Source organism: Orussus abietinus, unplaced genomic scaffold (genome assembly GCF_000612105.2).
Source record: "Orussus abietinus isolate OABI.00-Male unplaced genomic scaffold, Oabi_2.0 scaffold19, whole genome shotgun sequence".
Lineage (NCBI taxonomy): Eukaryota > Metazoa > Arthropoda > Insecta > Hymenoptera > Orussidae > Orussus > Orussus abietinus.
The window spans coordinates 483,542-498,061 of record NW_019395981.1 but is presented as its reverse complement, the minus strand read 5'-3'; the positions used below and the strand labels follow the sequence as shown (position 1 = coordinate 498,061).

The 14,520-nt window shown below is 47.0% G+C and overlaps 1 protein-coding gene across 1 annotated transcript in view; it reads right to left on the bottom strand.

Annotated features, from left to right (window-relative positions):
• Positions 1 to 14,520, bottom strand: part of LOC105699711 (furin-like protease 1) — a 95,883-nt gene that overhangs the window by 19,287 nt on the left and 62,076 nt on the right. Inside the window, exons 2-4 of the mRNA XM_012424913.2 lie at positions 635 to 853; positions 395 to 523; positions 52 to 217 (exon numbers count right to left, since the gene is read on the bottom strand). Coding sequence (XP_012280336.1) covers positions 52 to 217; positions 395 to 523; positions 635 to 853 — 514 coding nt within the window. The remainder of the gene's footprint in view (positions 1 to 51; positions 218 to 394; positions 524 to 634; positions 854 to 14,520) is intronic.

Genomic DNA, 14,520 nt, shown 5'->3' with positions numbered 1-14,520 from the left:
TGGAGAGATTTCATTCCCAGCTCGTTACGTATTCATTTTATGCAGACTTGCCTCCAACTCCGGCGCCAAAGGCAACGCCGACAGCGCAGATGGAATTGTTTGCAGTGGCTGCCACTTCACCTGCACATCGGGTGCCGTGTCGATTACTGTCTACTACGTCGTACCTCGGCATGGGATCTTCGTCATGACTATTGACGTCGTAGCTGGCTTGTGGATCCTGGAAGAGAACAATGCTCTGCCATTATCCTGCCAGCTTCTGACTAGATGGCATCTCGACGAGACCGATAAAATGGATGGACTGGATGAGCATCTGCGTTACCGGGGTTCATGCATGAAGGGGCACTTTTCACTTACCGAGGAAGAATTATGGGGAGGTTTTTTTTAAAGCACTCACGTAATTTCTGTAGAGGTCCGGATGATCCTTCTCCAAACCGTCGTCGAGGATGGTGACCACGACGCCACTTCCGGTCACTCCTTCCGACCATGCACCCTGCACGTTCATGTCCAGCCCGTTTCCTCGATTCTGAAACATAAACCGATCCCTCCAATGCAGTGAACAAATATTTTGAGTGGAGGTTAGTCTTTCGTTTTGATATATTATTCCTAGCATTTCTTGATAACGGAGTCTACTCACCAAGTACCACATCTGAGGCCATCGATCGTCGTTCAGAAGGATCTGCGTATTGGGTGGACGTCTGACTATCAAGTCTCTTTTGGTCCGCGATTTGGCTCGCTGTTGTTCTGCCCGTCTGACTCTGGAGTCCTTGATGAGTCGATTGTGCACCTCATAATGCGGTTCCGTCGATCTCTTCACCACGGATCGATGTTCCAGGTGGTACCAGTCGTCTATTATCTGTGGACAGAAATTCCGGCGTCGATAAAAGGTTCTCACGAGACCTTCAAATAGCTTCAGTTCAGCAAGGAGACAAATATCAAGTAAGGATTAAAACGTCAAGGCAGGGTCTAATGGCGTTTATTAGATACCGATACACGAGAAATTCACTAGATAACAATCAACGCGAACGACGCCAGGGCCTGGATTCATCCTCTTCCTTGACATGTCTACTTTCGTCCATTTTCATCTGGTAGTTCTTCAGCTTGACGAGTCTGCAGTCATCTGTAGGTGAAATGCAACACTTGGAGGGCGGTCTCTTCGGCATTCTTTTAGGTAGTTCCCTCCGATCCATTGACGGAAGATCGGTTTTGCAAACGTCGGTCAGCAAGGTCGCAGCAGGCTGAGGCGAGCAGTGGTCGCATCGAACTTCCTGGAGAACCGGAGGACAGGGATCCCTGGAGGTCTGCTTCTTGGGGGTCCTAGGAGGACACCTGTAGACGCGTCGTCTGAGGCAGAGTTTCTGCCTCATCCAGGCTCCGTCGGAGTTGAATCTCTCGATCTTCCTGCGGGATTTCTTCACCATGGGATGATAGATCTTCCTGGGAAGAGGATCCGGAGCCACAGCGGGCACCTCCTTGCGAGTGCACCACATCCTCCCTAGGGTGGGACACCTCGAGACGCGGTATTTCAGGGAGGAGACATTGGGTCTGCAGTCGCTCAGATCCTCGATGCTGAAGACGTCGGGGAACCTCTTCAAGCAGCAACTTCCCACCGCCTTGACGAGCGGACCCCTTTTGGCCGACTCCGCAGGAGTCAACTCTCGAGGCAAACGTATTCCAGACTTGCATTTCTCATCAAAGCTGATAACGCATTGACGTTTACACGACCTAACTTCCTGCACCTTCATCCTGGGGAAATCCACGCAGCAGACTAGATCCTGACGGCGTTCTCGAAGGCGAGGCGCTGCGCACTCCTGCATCTTCGTCGTGTAAGGCTTGGAGCTGATCGGCTGGGGGCCCAGACAGGACTCGGATTCCTGGATGACATTCATGGACTTTCTGGGAGCAAGGATCGTTGCCGATGGACCGAACTCCGGACAAGTGGTCGCACTTGCAGGAGAGTAGACCATGGGTTTTGGGGGACACGGAGGAGAGATGAGCATTTTGGATGGAGAGTCTGGAAATGGCTTGCTCTTTTTGTGCATGGGTGGTGGATGATCCGGTTCGTGGGGTATTTCGATTACTTCTGGGGGATGGTAGGGTCTGGGGAAGGGTGGAAAAACTGCAGGGCAGCTGGTCTCCGATGCGACGAGTTTTTTGGCGCATGAATCATTTCTCGAAGTGGGCTTGATCTTGGTACAGGATTTTATTTCCTCCAGGGGAGACTTTCTTCCTGTCGAAGAGAAGGCTCTTCTGCCATCCGCCGTGATTTGCGGGTAATTCGTTAGGATGTAAATTTGCTGCTGATTTATGACAAGCAGTCGTTTCTTGTCGAGGGTTATGCTGGGCTTTCGGGGACCAACTGGATAAGGATTTTTGAGTGATAGATGGCAGTGCTTTGGGATGCAAGTTGAAGTAATGGCCTTGTCCGGTGGGGATATTGAGTCAGTTTTTAGGGTTTTCAGGGTGGACCATAGAAGAGACGTTGCCTGGATAAAAAACGTGATGATAAATCGAAGAGAGGAGATTTTTTAAATAGGAATTAGAAAAAATGTGAGAAAGGGTAATTGTCACCTTTTGGAGGTACTCGCAGATGCGACTTCGGAACATGATTTTGACGGAATTTATAGCCTTTTTGAAAATTTGAAATTGAATCCTTCTTATTTATACAGTTTGCAAATTTCGCACTCCATTAGATACATCTGTTTTATATCTTGATTACGTAGTGACGTTTGTAGTTCTTTTTTCTACATAACTGAGGAAACAAATATTTGAGAAATGTATACATTTTTTTTTAATTTTGACATGTTAACGCCAGTCATAGCCGAGAGTAGTGAGACAAATTGTTTCATGTGAATATGACTGCATTCGGATGTCAGTTCGATTATGTCCATTGAAAAGGCAAGATTAATTAAATCTTGTAAACGTCAAACTGCCAGACATGATTTCTACTCTGTCAGTTTCCCTTTTTATAGTTTGAAGATATTTTACATTACTTTTAGTCGAATTATACAATTTTCTGGATGTTATATTTTCCATTTATTTACAATATTACGACGATGGAGGTGCAGTATGTTTACGTGAAGACCAGATCGGATTTTGGAAAACAGTGTATATTCAATAACGTTGGACCCTTTATCGAGGAAAATCTGCAACCTCAAAATGAGCTTAGGAAGAATTTTACATACAAAAGTGTTCTTGATGCTGGGATCCAAGTGCACTCCCAGCTGGCTTTACACGAGGTTAGCATTAAACCGAGAAAATGCTGTAACCACTGCCAGTGAAATCAGTAAAGTTAATAAACCCTCGAGCTCTAACTGCAAAAAACCCCTGCAATTTTTTCATACTTTCAGGAGTATTCTTAGATTCTTAATCTCCAGTGGTCTAGTTATCGATTACTCTCGTAAACAGGTACAAACCGAAGGGAAAAAATTGGTGGAAACCGGAGTGTTGCACACAGAAGGTGGCTGGCCAAGAGAGATCAACGCGAACGATCCGGAAATCGCTGCCAGATACCGGAAGCGAGTCGAAAGAAGCAATTACTGGGCTCCGAAGATGAGAGAACTCACGAAAGTAGTTTTCTACTTTTTCTTTTTCGAACGCATTGACGGCGTCCTACTTATCTCGTGAAGCTTTCGCGGAAATATCTTGTTTATATAAATAATTCTAAACATCTCATTAAAATAGAAGAACACACAATCGAACGACCGGTTAACAATAAGAAAGATTCCAAATTTAGAAGCCCTCCTTTTCCATGCCGTACAGCTGGCAAAACAACCTTGAGCTGTTTATTTTTCGTTCCAACTTCGTCAAACTCTAAATCAGGCGGCTTTCATATACGCCGAGCCGATAATTCCTAGTTGTTCAAAATCAATGCCGGATTCATCGATAATGCGTGTATTGTGTCGCAGACTATGGAAAAGTACGTGCTCCAAAACGGCACGAGCGACATTTATCGGCACTTTTTCGACGACATGATTCCAACCGAGTTGGTCTCGCCTCTGGATGTCAGGTAATATGATTAACAATAAAATGTCCACGTGAAAAAGATTTAAAAAAATTTTTTTAATCTGTAGGACCACGAAGGTATACGCAGATCCGCAATCGCAGGTAAGGCCGGTCTCGAGTCTATCCTGGTCACCTGACGAGGGGAAGCAATTGGCAGTTGCATATTGTTGCACGGAATTTCAAAAGGTTTTATCGGATGCAAGTCCTTCCTACATATGGGATCTAGGTATCGGATCGAATTTTACCAGATAACATTAGAAAAAAATAGATAGCGATATTACGTTAGCAGGACACCTGGGCAGGCCATTCATGAGTCTGGAGGCATTTTGCCCGAGTGTAACAATAGAGTACAACTCTCGGAACCCGTGGATGCTGATCAGCGGTTTGATGTCGGGGCAAGTTTGCAGCTGGGATATTCGTTCGGGACAAGCGCCGATCGATGTGTCCCATCTGAAATTCAGTCACAGGTAGGTGCGATCGGTTCGTATGTATGTATATAACACCCATTGAATCGGGAATCGGGCCGAAAGTTTGTGCCGCGATTGAGTTAGCAAAGTTGAAAAATCCATCCCGGCCATGAACCTCTTCAAGGAGCCCGGCAAACTTGGCGCTCTGGATCAATTCCAAGACCAACTCGGAGTTCTTCTCCGCCTCGACGGACGGATTAATGAAATGGTGGGACATTCGGAAATTGCGGGCGCCAACCGAGACCTTGGTGATGGATTTGGAGGATCCTTTGAGACAGAGTACGACAGGAGCGATCGGCGTCTCCTCCCTGCACTACGAGCCCACCAAGGGCAACCGATTCCTGGCTGGCATGGAAAATGGAGTCGTCGTCAGGGGGACCAGGGGGGCCAAAAATGCCCTGGAGAAATTGGGATACAGATTTAAATGCCATCCTGGCCCTGTCGTGGCCATTGATCGACATCCAGTTTGCTTGAGCAACTTCCTGACAGTTGGCGACTGGACGGCCAAGGTCTGGTCGCAGGACGTCCGAGAAAACGACCTCGTCTCTTTGAAGTAACGTTATGCTTTGATTTTTCAATTTTTCTTCTTATTAGAAGACACTGAAAAAATAACCAAGAACGGATTGATTGGACCGGCTGAGCTGGATTTTCATTTTCTCACCCGTTGAATCTTTGCCGTGTTTTTGGTCTTTGCGAATTTCGTCGCATCGTTTGATGCTCGTATATGAAATAATATTTATGAATAAATATGCCGGGCTGAAGTAACGTCATACGTGTCAGAGGTGTGGAAATTTAGTGTTGATGAAAACGCCGAGTAGGAGTATCTCCGAAATTGGACTTTAGGGCGCGGTAGCTTTGCAGGTGCAAATCTCTTTTAGAGGCACAGGTGTTCATACATTTTAAAGTGCGTTCTTCAGGGATTTAAATGAGCCCTCACTCGAGGTTCTACAATATTTTCATTAGAAGCTATGAATTTTAAGAAACGGTCCTTCGGCTTGAATACATTAAAAATGAATGGAGGTACACTCAGCCTCAAGAATTCCCATCTCGCGGCGGGAAAATTGCGGAGATTTCGTCAAGGGTTCATTTCACAGCCGGCATGAGCGTTTGAAGTAATTCAAGGCCAGCTATCTTCCGAATTATTTCCTGACGTGAAATTCACCTAAACATTTCTTTGACATTTCACTGTTCCCTCAAATCGAATAATTTCTTACAATTGGAAAAAATTATTTTCCTTCTCTTGATAATGAAATTCAAATTTAACACTTTACCGACCGGAAGCCTATTAATCGGTTTTACGATACCCGTGATCGCCATTTACTTCCAAATTCGCCGGTTGGTAAAGTGTTAATACAGACTAAATATGGATATTGAAATAAGTGGCGGTTCTTTACCACACCTTGGGGGTATAAATGAACTTGGCGAGAGTTTAATCAGTGTGCTCATCTAGGGAATTCCGTTGTAGGGAACAGAGGGTACTTCTGTCCGGTGGCTGTTGGAGTGCATCGAAATGCTCGGCATTTTATCTCATAACCATGGACGGTACGCTGGAGGTCTATGATCTCCTAATTAGCATGAAGAACCCGGTATGCACGGCTCGTCTTTGCGATGATGCACTGAGGGCCATTAAGCCGCAGAGGAAAGGAAGTTTAGTAGCTGTTGGTGATATCAAGGGAAACGTCTATCTTATTGAGCCCTCCGAAGCTCTAAGAACAAGCGGAAAGAACGACAAGGCGCTCGTTACCTCGGTAATTACGCCCTGGATCGTTTCCATAATTCCCTGGTTATTAATTTACGCACGCGTTATTCAAGGTGCAACCCATTAACTTAATTGCAGTATTTAGAGAGGTGTAGTCGGTTCGAAAAAATAATAGACACTCGCCTTAGAGAGTTACGGTTAGGTAAGAAACTTGGTGAGGAAGTTGACGATGAAGCGATAAAGACCAGGCCGAAGGACAAAGTCAGAGATAAGCACAAAGAGAAGGACACGAATAAGGAGAAATTTAATGATAAAAACAAGGAGAGGAGCGACAGCCAAAGTAGGGAAAAGTGGACGAAAGAAAAGTCGAAGTCAATCGAGAAGAAGCAAAAGGGAAAGACAACGGACCATCTTGAGGAAGTGGAATCGCGGTACTTCAACATTATTCAACAGGTACGAATTTGAGATTGAGATTCTTCTCCCAATTAAAATACCTTGCGGCTCGCTTTGCATGTTTTAATAGAACTTGCGGGAGGAAAGTAGAATAAAATCCAGGGTGACTATTCCGATGAACGAAGAACGCTGAAACGTTCCGGAATAGTTAGGAAACTTGCTTGAAATTGCGCATCGATTAGTTTTAACGTTAATATATACTTTTACAGGAAAACGACAAGTACTCAAGTCTAGCGTCTCTATACGATCAAGAAGCATCGACATTTACTTCTTCGGGTATGAAAAAAGAACGTAGAGAGCACAAGAAAATCAAACATAGCAATGATATTACATCGATTGAGAACAATGAAGTGAAGGAGTCTCGAACGAAAGTTGAAGGAGAAGTTATATCGATGAAGAGGTCAATAGTGTATCGTGGATCATCTCGAAATGAACCTAGAAAATCGCTCGAAGGTCGAGGAGAAAAGGCACTTCCCGATGAAATCGGGGACTCTTTCGATCGCTTGTATGACATAGATTTAGAGAGCAAAGCGAGTACAAAAATCAGTAAAGTGCGCAGGAAAAGGGTCGGTGACGTTAAACGCTTAAAGTTAAAATTTAAAACACCTTGTTTGGAGACAATTTGTAAACCGGAAGTTTGCTGTAGAATCGGAAAGAGCAAATAAAGAAATAAAACTTTTCTCGACACCCGATGTACCGCTTATTCCATCATCTTTCTTTTATCTAACAAATGATTATTCCAGATCTGTCGACTTCTTGATGAGCCTTTTTGTGGTTGTTGCAAGTAGGGGTTGTTCTGTATGCGACCCGATATTTGTACATAGTTTAGTCTTTTTTATCTCCCGTCCGTATAATTTAGGAAATGCGAATTTGTTTCATCGAATAAAGTTACGTGTTAGGGTTCTGTTAATGATTACTTAGATAGGCGCGTAGTGACAACAAATATGGAGGTTAGCTACGTTTACGTGAAGACTCGTGCAGATTTCGGAAAGCAGTGTATCTTCGACGACTATGGGCCTAACGTTGACGAAGACATTTCACCTAATCCAGAATTGTTTAACGATTATATATTAAGAGATCCCAGCCATGTTGCGACCCAAAAATCAACGCAAATGGCTCTTCATGAGGTACTAGTTACACCATCTAATCTGGACTATCCAGATCTACGTAATTTATTTTCACGATTTTAGGCTCAAACCGTGGGCAGAAAAATGAAGGATAGTGGTATGTGCCACGTAGAAGGTGGATGGCCCAAAGAGATTAATCCCAAAGACGAAGAAGCCATCATGAGGTTTCGCAAACGCGTGCAACGAGAGGAGGATTGGGCACCTAGGATGCATAATTTGTTAAAAGTAAAAGTCCCGAATTTTTGCTAATCACATGTACAAATCACAAAATTATTCCACAGCCAATGGAGCATTGCATCTACCAAAACAACACGAACAACATTTACCAACACTTTTTCGACGACATGATCCCCACGGAGCTGGTGCAGCCGCTGGGATTGAGGTACTTAGATAACAGGCTACATGTCGTCTATACATGGGTACATAATTCCATTACCGTCCAGGACAGTTAACGTGTACCCAGATCCGCAAAGACCAACAAGGCCGGTAAACAAGATTTCCTGGTCCCCGGATCGTGGAAACAAAATCGTTGTCTCTTATTGTCTGATGGAATTTCGGAAGGCTCTAAGTCTCAGCCCGTACATTTATATTTGGCTAATCGGTTAGTAAATTGGCGAGTCATACGCGCTCAAGCAGGAAAAAGGTAGCTCAATTTCCGGGATTAATTTCCGGCCATGAAATTATTATATGCCGCTGTAATTTCTCCTGGTCATAATTCCTTGGACTGCCTCTCGCTTTAATTTTGGTTAGGGGGTCTGTACTTTTTCCAGAGAACCCCAACGAGCCTGACACGATGCTGAAGGCATTTTGTCCTACGGTGGTGACGGAATTTAATCCACGAGATCCTTCCGTCCTCGCCAGCGGTCTCATGTCCGGTCAGGTTTGCAGCTGGGACACGCGAGAAGGAATCGAGCCAGTTCAGGTGTCGCACGTGAAATACAGCCACAGGTGAAAAATTCAGGTCTCTCCGGGAACACTGGGGGGCGATTTCGCTGGACCGTCCCGTCCTTTGCGCGAATTCGGAGGAGTAAACCGCCGGCGTCAAAGGAATTGGGGCGAGCTCAAATGGATCGAAATCCGACCAAGTCGCCACGGCGGGTAATCTACTTAACCAACGTGGCCTTATTTCGGAAACCGGGCCCTAAAAGCGACCCGATTTCCGAGGGCGCCATGATTTCGCCGCCACGAGGATAAAGTACTCCGTCCTCCGCGAAGTAGTTGGAGAGGTTAACGCTAAAAAAGGAAGGCGAGTAAAAAATGATTTTACTGCCTCTGAACTTCGGACCGGGGATAATTCCACGGCAGAAGATTGACGAGACGACGTAACGACGAGGCCCGTTAACGACCATCCCTGATGACCAGAAAACGTGGGTATTCGGTATTTTTTCAAAGGTCGCCGGCAAATTCCCTGAAGTGGCTCCATTCCAAGAACAACTCCGAGTTCTTCTCCGCCGCGTCCGATGGACAAGTGATGTGGTGGGACATGAGAAAACTGCGAGGTCCGACGGAAACGCTCGTCGTGGACCTGAACAACCTGAAGGACCCGATGCTCGAGAACGCCATAGGAGTGTCCTGCACGAATTTCGAGCCCACGATGGGCACCAAGTTCCTGCTGGGCATGGAAAATGGCCTCGTCGTCAGCGGGTCCAGAAAGGCGAAAACCTCGGCCGAGAAGTTGGCTCTGCAATTCAAATGTCATCTGGGGCCTGTCATCGATGTTGACAGAAATGGGTTCAATCCGAAGTTCTTCTTGACGGTCGGAGATTGGACCGCTCGTGTTTGGGCGGAAGACACCAAAGAAGGCAACACCGTTGCTACCAAGTCCGTTCCTTGAGATATCTCGTTGCTTCCTTTTTATTTATATTTAATCGAACGTTTTTCAACTCGTATTTATGTCCGAAATGTTCGGTCTACGTGGAACCTCGTTTCGCGTTCACCTAGACTCGCTCGGTTTCCAGGGCGTTCCCCAATTTTCTGACCGGAGGGTGCTGGAGCACTTCGCGGTTTTCGACCTTCTACACCATCGACAGAGGGGGCCATCTCGACGTCTGGGACCTGCTGCAAGGAATCCTCGAACCCATTGTTAACATTCAACTTTGCAAGAACATGCTAACCGCGATCGCGCCGCACGAGGACGGAGCTCTGGTTGCGGTCGGGGACTACACGGGGAACGTGTATCTTGTCGAAGCCACGGAGGCCCTTTGTACTTTTACCAAAACTGACAGAGCAAACCTTTCGGCGGTAAGACATTTCCGTCCTCCATGGTAGGACATGAACTTCCTTGCAGAAATGAATTCTCTCTCGTCTAGAGTTCATTTCGCCGTCTTTACGTTTCTTCGTCATTTTCGCTCTTTAACCGAAGTGCTGGTTTGGCACAATTTTTGCGGCATCTGCGAAGGCACACATTTCCAAGAACCGCAGAAAGTGACGCGAACGCGTGGGTCGAAACCGAGTCGTAGTTTTAGAGATTTCCCCAGAGGTGAACCTTTCAACTTGAAGCCGGATTTCGAGGAGCTGGTGGACTCCATTACATTCCCGTACAACGGAGAGACGGACAAGTCCGAGGATGTTCTTCGGGTTAAAAAAGTTTTAATGGACTTCGCCAGAACTAATCCCACCGTCTTTGTGCGAGGGAGATGAATAATCAAATGCATGAAAAACCTCGAAGCCAGTCATGATAAAAAATCTCGCCTATACCGCCAGGAACTTCCCCGCGTTAGGAAGTGCCTCGGACGTGAACTTCTAAAATGAAGGAACAGCAAAGATGTATGACAAAATTCCGCCATAGCAGAACTTACTGCCTCTCGCGGGATCCTTTCGAACGGTCCAGGAGCTAATCCAATTTCGCATCCTGGGCCAATAAACGGATTCGTCAGGCCATTTGAGTTTGATTCCCGAACAGTCCTCGGCGTTTAATTTTCTGCACGACCTGATCGGATTGCTTCTACGATAATGACGGTAGATTCGATTCGCGTCGCGGAGTGCATCCTGTTTATGATCTATTTACCGTCTCGGCATACACTCGAAGAAATCCTATTAGGATTGCGTCTGGGATTAGCAATTTTCAGGGTTCCCGAGAAGCAGAAGTTTGCACCGAGCATCTTTAAAAGAAATTCATTGCGCGCTTTTTCGCTCCCACAATTTTCCTTCTTTCCTCCCTTTGATCTCTTAGAAAATACATTAACATTTTTCGAAACGTTAGTATATCGACAGGTGCGCCCGCTACGTGAAGGCGATAGACGCTCGGATGCGCGAGATGAAATTAGTAGCGAAATCGGCAAAGGAAAACGACTCGGACGACGATCTGCCAGTCAGGGGAAAAGACGCAGCCAAGGCAAAGGACTTGGCCAAAGGGAAGGAAGCAGCTAAGGGAAAAGAACCAGCCAGAGGGCGGGAAGTCGGTAAAGGGAAGGAGCCGGCCAAAGGGAAAGACGGCGGTAAGGGCAAAGAAGTCCAAAAGGCCAAAGAAGAGGCGGAGAAGGGGAAGAAGAAGAATCGGGGCCAGCTCGCCGAAGAAGCCGAAAAAATTAAAAGGAAAACCGCCGTGCCAGACGACCTGGAACTCGTTCAGGCGGAAACGGAATTCTTCGCGATCATCGAGCAGGTGCCCGGCCTCGTTTCTTCGCTCAATTCAGTTACAATTCTCCTTCGGATCAGTAAAAATCGGGTAATATTTCGCGGTTTGATAACATTTCTCTTTTTCCAGGAGACGCAAAAGTACGCCCAGCTGCAGGATCGCGAGATTAGCGCGAAGGAACCCACGGTTTGGAGTAGAAAGAAGTCCGACAGAAAACTTGATAAATTACGAAAGAGTGGAAAATCTCCAAAGGAAGCGCAGAAGGCGCCTTCAGGACCGCCGATGGAGGAAGAAATCGTGATAATAAAGAGGTCCGAATTGAGAAGGCCACCAGAGGAACCGAAACCCGAGGAAGAGGAGATATCCTTAGAGGGGGTGGAGGAGAGGAGAAAATCCAGAGTCTCGAAACAGGACAAAAGTGAGCAGCAGGTGATAAGAAAAATGCTGGAGATCCCAAAACGCGGCAGGTCAAAGAAAGGATGGCTGAGAACACCCTGTGCAGGTGTCTGCAAGCCGAAGATATGCTGCAGGGAACTGAGAAAAATCGCTGATAAGAGGTCGTCCCGGAAGGAACAGGATCCTGGGACGGGGAGTGACACCAGCGAGGCTACATCGGCAACGACGTCGACAACGATGGTGTCCAACGCTGAACTGGGAGCCAGGAAGAAAAGAGGTCTTCCAAAGAAATTCCCCATCGATCAAAAAAAGCTGGCCGTGCTGAAAAGTGTCCTGCCACCTTGCGACAGTTGGAGCGAACACGTTACCATGGCCAGGAAAGCTACACGTGGAGGTCGTGAGACTTCTGGAGCCACCACTTGGAGAACAATACCAATGAAAACGGAGCCAAAGCCTGCTGAAGATCTCGAGTCCTCGCAGCCGGAAATAACCGAGGTAGAGACGGAATACCGGGACCTGGAGGTGTCCTCTAAATCCTCGGAGGATAAGCTCGAGGAGAAAAAGGTCGCCTCCAAGATTAGGAGGACCAAGAGAATCTCCAAGCCCCAGGACTCCAAACGCAGACCCTTCGAACACGTCTCGGATATTCCGCGCATGGGAGTAATCGCCGGCCCTATTCCGGATCTACCCGATGACCGGAGAGACGATGCGGCTTTCAGGGTGTACAAAGAAAAGATAGAAAGTGCCAGGAGGAGGATCTATCCCAGAATCTCGGCCTTCCCTACAATCGGCGCCGGGGAAACTGCTCACGGGTCGTCCACCGAGTCGGTCGTCAAGATTGAAAAGAAACGAGAAGTCAAGGAGAGGTGAACCATCTCAAGGACCAAAATGCCAATTCTTAATATACTTCAACCCCCGTTTTAAAATTATTTTTTAATTTTTTAAACGGTCGCGAGGAGCGTTACAATAAATCCCACGTGGCGAGGCGAGATCCAAGTGTCAACCAGGGTAATGTTTGCGTTTTATTGGAAGTATAATTTTGTTATAACGCATTTCGCACGTGAAAATCGCTCCGACTAGTTCGTTAACCAACTTTCCTCGGAAATATTCCCCGGGACCGTGTACACTCGAGATAAAGCCCGGAATTTTCGGGAGGCTGGAGAAGTGCAGTTGCGAACTTTTCGCTTAAACATGCGAGTAATACGGATGTACGGGACGTGGATATGCCTGGATTTGCCGTTCCATATTTAAGAAACTTTTCTGTTATTGCCGCGTGCAGCAGTTTGCCCGAGAAAATTAGAACAATAGGCAATAACGATTAGTAGGAATTTCCAGGTCGAGTCCATCGCGTTGTCGGGCTTTCCAAAAAAATCCAACGCTTTCCAAAAGTTCATCCGAGCGGTTTAGCGGTGTTTTTCGACGTCTCTGCCAAAATGGACCGTCCAACTTAAATTGGGAGCAAGTTACAAGTCGCCTGACGCAAAAGTCGCCGTCGTGGTCCAGCGTCTCTATCGGAGGATTCGATCGTCCGCAAATCCGTCTTTCGAGTCGGGTTCGCTTTGTGCAGATGAGAAGGGACATCCGGAGAAGACGTTTCGAAAGATCGCTGACGGGGCGGAAAGTTTCCAAGTTTTATCAGAACCCTCCCGAGGGTGAAACCTGGCCTGAACACGAGGGAACTCAATGAGCGCTTCCAGGGAGGGGTTGTCTGGCGTTCTGCAAGTTTCCGCATAAATATTTCCCATAATGCGTCATATAATAAAGAGGGTATTATACGCTGCTGCTTACGGTGCTTCACGACTTTTTCCAAGTTCCTCGCAAGAGACGGCACGTACACGGTTGCATACTCCACCTCGTAACCATCCATTTCCCGAAGAGAGGAGCGAGCATCGGCTCCTAAACTTTAAGCCGTCATGACGCGTTGATATCGCTACCAAAATGGCTGCCGTCTCGATAACGCACCGACACGGCAGCGCCGAAATTGATTTCCGATCTTACGAGCAGACACGTACGTGGATCAAGAAAGCCCATTGTAACGCGACGATATCGGTATATATCGCAGATGGGCTCTGTACCGATATTCGGCATCGGTTCCCAAAATTATAGTCAACGTCAATTTCTACCCCAATTGTCCTTGTCTTCATTGGCTGCAACGATTAACAGGTGAAGTCGCGAGAAATAAGAGCGACCTAGAAGCAGTCCTTCGGCGAGTTCTGGTGGAAAGAAACTGCAATACGTCTTGTCTCTTCCACAGTAAGCCAGAAACGTCTGCAGGGTCGAAGTAAATCTACTTGCGGTGATTACACGTCAGGCACATCCTTGCACCCAGTTTATTCCCCCGTAGGTAAGTTCGTGGCGTGTCGTCGGCCATTACCTGGAGCAATTCCTGGGCAATTCCACTCCGTAAACCGTGACGAGGCGAGTGCCCGAAATAAAGGTCCCAGCTCTCCCTCGGGGCGAAGAAAAACTTCGAAATGAGAGTCTGGAGGAGACCGAAAGGATTCGTTTTCCGATCCGGACGAGGCAGCTTCCTGCCTGGAAGCTCCTCAGGAAAGTCTCGAGTAAACCCCGTGCAGTCGCGGTGATTACACGTCGGATCTATCCTTCGGCTTATTTCCTCATCCGTTAATTTGCAACAGGATACCGGCTAGTCCTCCGAAAGCCGCGCTGGCTCCTCGAAGGATCTCGTGCGCTGCTCCTCAATGAGCGGAGTCAAACTTAAATTGGCCAACTTGGCAGATGAGCCGGTGACAATGGCTGCCAATCATCGTTCGAACGTCCTTTGATCATGCTTCGGGA